This window comes from Limulus polyphemus, unplaced genomic scaffold, assembly GCF_000517525.1.
Source record: "Limulus polyphemus unplaced genomic scaffold, Limulus_polyphemus-2.1.2 Scaffold472, whole genome shotgun sequence".
NCBI lineage: Eukaryota > Metazoa > Arthropoda > Merostomata > Xiphosura > Limulidae > Limulus > Limulus polyphemus.
This window is the reverse complement of record NW_013666082.1, coordinates 190,076-192,644: the sequence shown is the minus strand read 5'-3', so window position 1 is coordinate 192,644 and position 2,569 is coordinate 190,076. Positions and strand designations below refer to the sequence as shown.

The 2,569-nt window shown below is 31.3% G+C and overlaps 1 protein-coding gene across 6 annotated transcripts in view; it reads right to left on the bottom strand.

Annotated features, from left to right (window-relative positions):
• LOC106458486 (nephrin-like) overlaps nt 1–2,569 on the bottom strand; it is a 98,992-nt gene that overhangs the window by 5,806 nt on the left and 90,617 nt on the right. For 5 of the 6 annotated variants that reach the window (XM_022384709.1, XM_022384712.1, XM_022384711.1 and 2 more), the window contains one exon: nt 1,852–2,055. In XM_022384709.1, coding sequence (XP_022240417.1) covers nt 1,852–2,055 — 204 coding nt within the window. The remainder of the gene's footprint in view (nt 1–1,851; nt 2,056–2,569) is intronic. The other variant, XM_022384710.1, reaches the window with a different exon arrangement.

Below are 2,569 nucleotides of genomic sequence, written 5' to 3'. Positions count from 1 at the left end.
GAAAATGTGTTATGTGGGTCACACTAGTGGAAATTCAGGATTTTGTTAAATATTGCCTTGAAGAAATAAGAACTTACAACTTGTATACTATTAAAATATGGATAATTAGCTAACATTTTATTCTATTCTAATTGGTATAACATAAACAAAAACAGTTTAATAAAATTTTGAATGTAAGACACTAAAACCTTGTGTCATGTGCAGTAAAGGATACCCCGGGCGATAGGTTAAAGAATTTGTTGGTTTTTGGTATAGAGAACATATCTAAGAAAGGAAATTTATTAAATTTTCTATATTCAACTTGATAGAGAGGTGTAGCTGATTAAATTTATTCAAAAAGTTTTCAAAATCACTTCTTTGGTTTGGGCACACAGAAAATCATCATCATATTGGAACCATGACATTACTGAATGGTTCGTATTTACGAGAATGTTGCACAGTATCGGTGAAATTAGGATTTTCATGGCCATTTTGTACATCTGTTTAAGATGTTTACCAACAAGTTGCCATCTTAGAGCAAGAAAACATTGTTCCATGAAAACAAAGAAAGGCCAATCAACGATAATTTGAAACCACTTTATTGGCTGTAACACAAAACTTTTACCTTCTTAAAAATATTGAGGAAAAACAACTTTAGAATCACATACGAATATTCAAACTCCATTAATGATAACTTAATATCAACTAGACCAACACCCGAAAAAAAACAAGAAAACAAGCTGTTTATATAATACATTGCTACTCCTGTGAGAAATATTATGTAGGTGAAAGTGGAAGAAGTGTTTGCATGAGTGTTTCTGAACATAAAAAAATATGGAAACACAAGTAATGCTATTTTCCTTCATGTGAGAGATTCTTATTTTATACAAAGTGGATAAATACATAACAAAGAAGAATAGTCGAAAGTAGCTTAATTAAGCCTATCTAATTTGTGCCCCCCTCCTCAGGTTTGTTGAAATTGAGCAGCTTACTACCTGTGTCCTAAGGAAATTCAATGTTCCGGGTTAACGTAGGCGTTGTTGAACATTTTCCTGCTAAAAAGACAACGTGAAATTCACGAGTATAACTTAATCTTTCGAAACTTTTTTCTATAATTTCAAACATCTTATAGTTTATTCGGTTGAATGTGTTTTTTTTCTCTATTTTTTTAACTGCTACACGTGATACTGTGATATTTTATTACGGTGTAACACTAAATTCCTAGGAAATATTTATTTAGTTATTGCAATGCTTAAAGTTTGAATAAGTAATGAAATACATAAATTATCAGGAAAAATTAAATAGTTTTTAATTATTTTGTATATGTATGTAAATATGTTTTTCCTGAAGGAAGAAAAATATTCTACATATTCATTGGAGATAACAAAGTCCCAAGTATTCAGTAAATATGTTAAATATTCACATATGGTTTAATTTATCCTTAAACATACTAATACAGTTGTTTGGACCAATACAATTAGAGCCTCTTCTTTATAGTAGATTCTTCGAAAACACTTAAGAAACACAAAAACCACAGTACACTCTTAAATTTGTGTTCTGATTTCGATTAATTTAATCAGAAAAAGTGTAGCGTGTCATAGAATTTATTATCAATTTTTGATAGGTTAATATATGTGTAAAATAAGAATAGTATGCCTAACCATACTGTTTTCAGTTTATGAAAACGGCGATCTCTATAAACATGGTTTTTATCTAGTAATAAAAGATACACACACATATAGATTATTAAGTATGCTGTTCTAACTTACATAACAAATTAGTGACATTTAAACGACTTAAAATGCCTGATATGTCACTATTTCAGAGTGATAACCTTTTTTTTTGTGCGTGATTAACGATAGGCATACCTACCCTTCTTTCGTTTTTAAGACTTTTCATTAATGGCGTCTCCACAGAGTAGCCATCTAACTCTTCCGCATTCTCAAAGCCTGGACAGGATCGAAGACTGCTGTTTCCCAGACGGTCAACGTGCACGTATTCTGTTTGATTACTTCTCTTCAGCACGTGTGCTTTACTTTCGGGAAAGGCCAGTTCATTGTACACGAGTTTTTCCTGCTTCAATGTTTAAAACGTTTGTGAGGAAAACTCATGAAACTTATTACTACAGTTCAAATATTAAGTACGAGTAAAGATATTACTTACTACACCAGTTCTTATGCGATTTAATTTTGACATTAATACTTGTACACCTGCGAAATATATCAATAATGAATAATTGTTTCTCTAAACCTAAATATATTATAAAACAAATATCCGAAGGAAGAAATGTTGGCTATCTGAATTATGAAGTCAAACCTCTTTTACCGACATATGCTTCAGTTCTTCATGACCAAAAGCAATCCAACACGAAAAACACATTTTGTTAATATAATCTGGTACTTTAACTCTCGTCCAGCTTTTAATATTAAAACTTCATCTGAATATATTAAAAATGCACTACGATATCACAAGTGAGCATATAACCATACCTTGTTTGTTTGTTTTGAATTTCGCGCAAAGCTACACGAGGGCTATCTGCGCTAGCCGTCCGTAATTTAGCAGTGTAAGACTAGAGGGAAAGAAGCTAGTC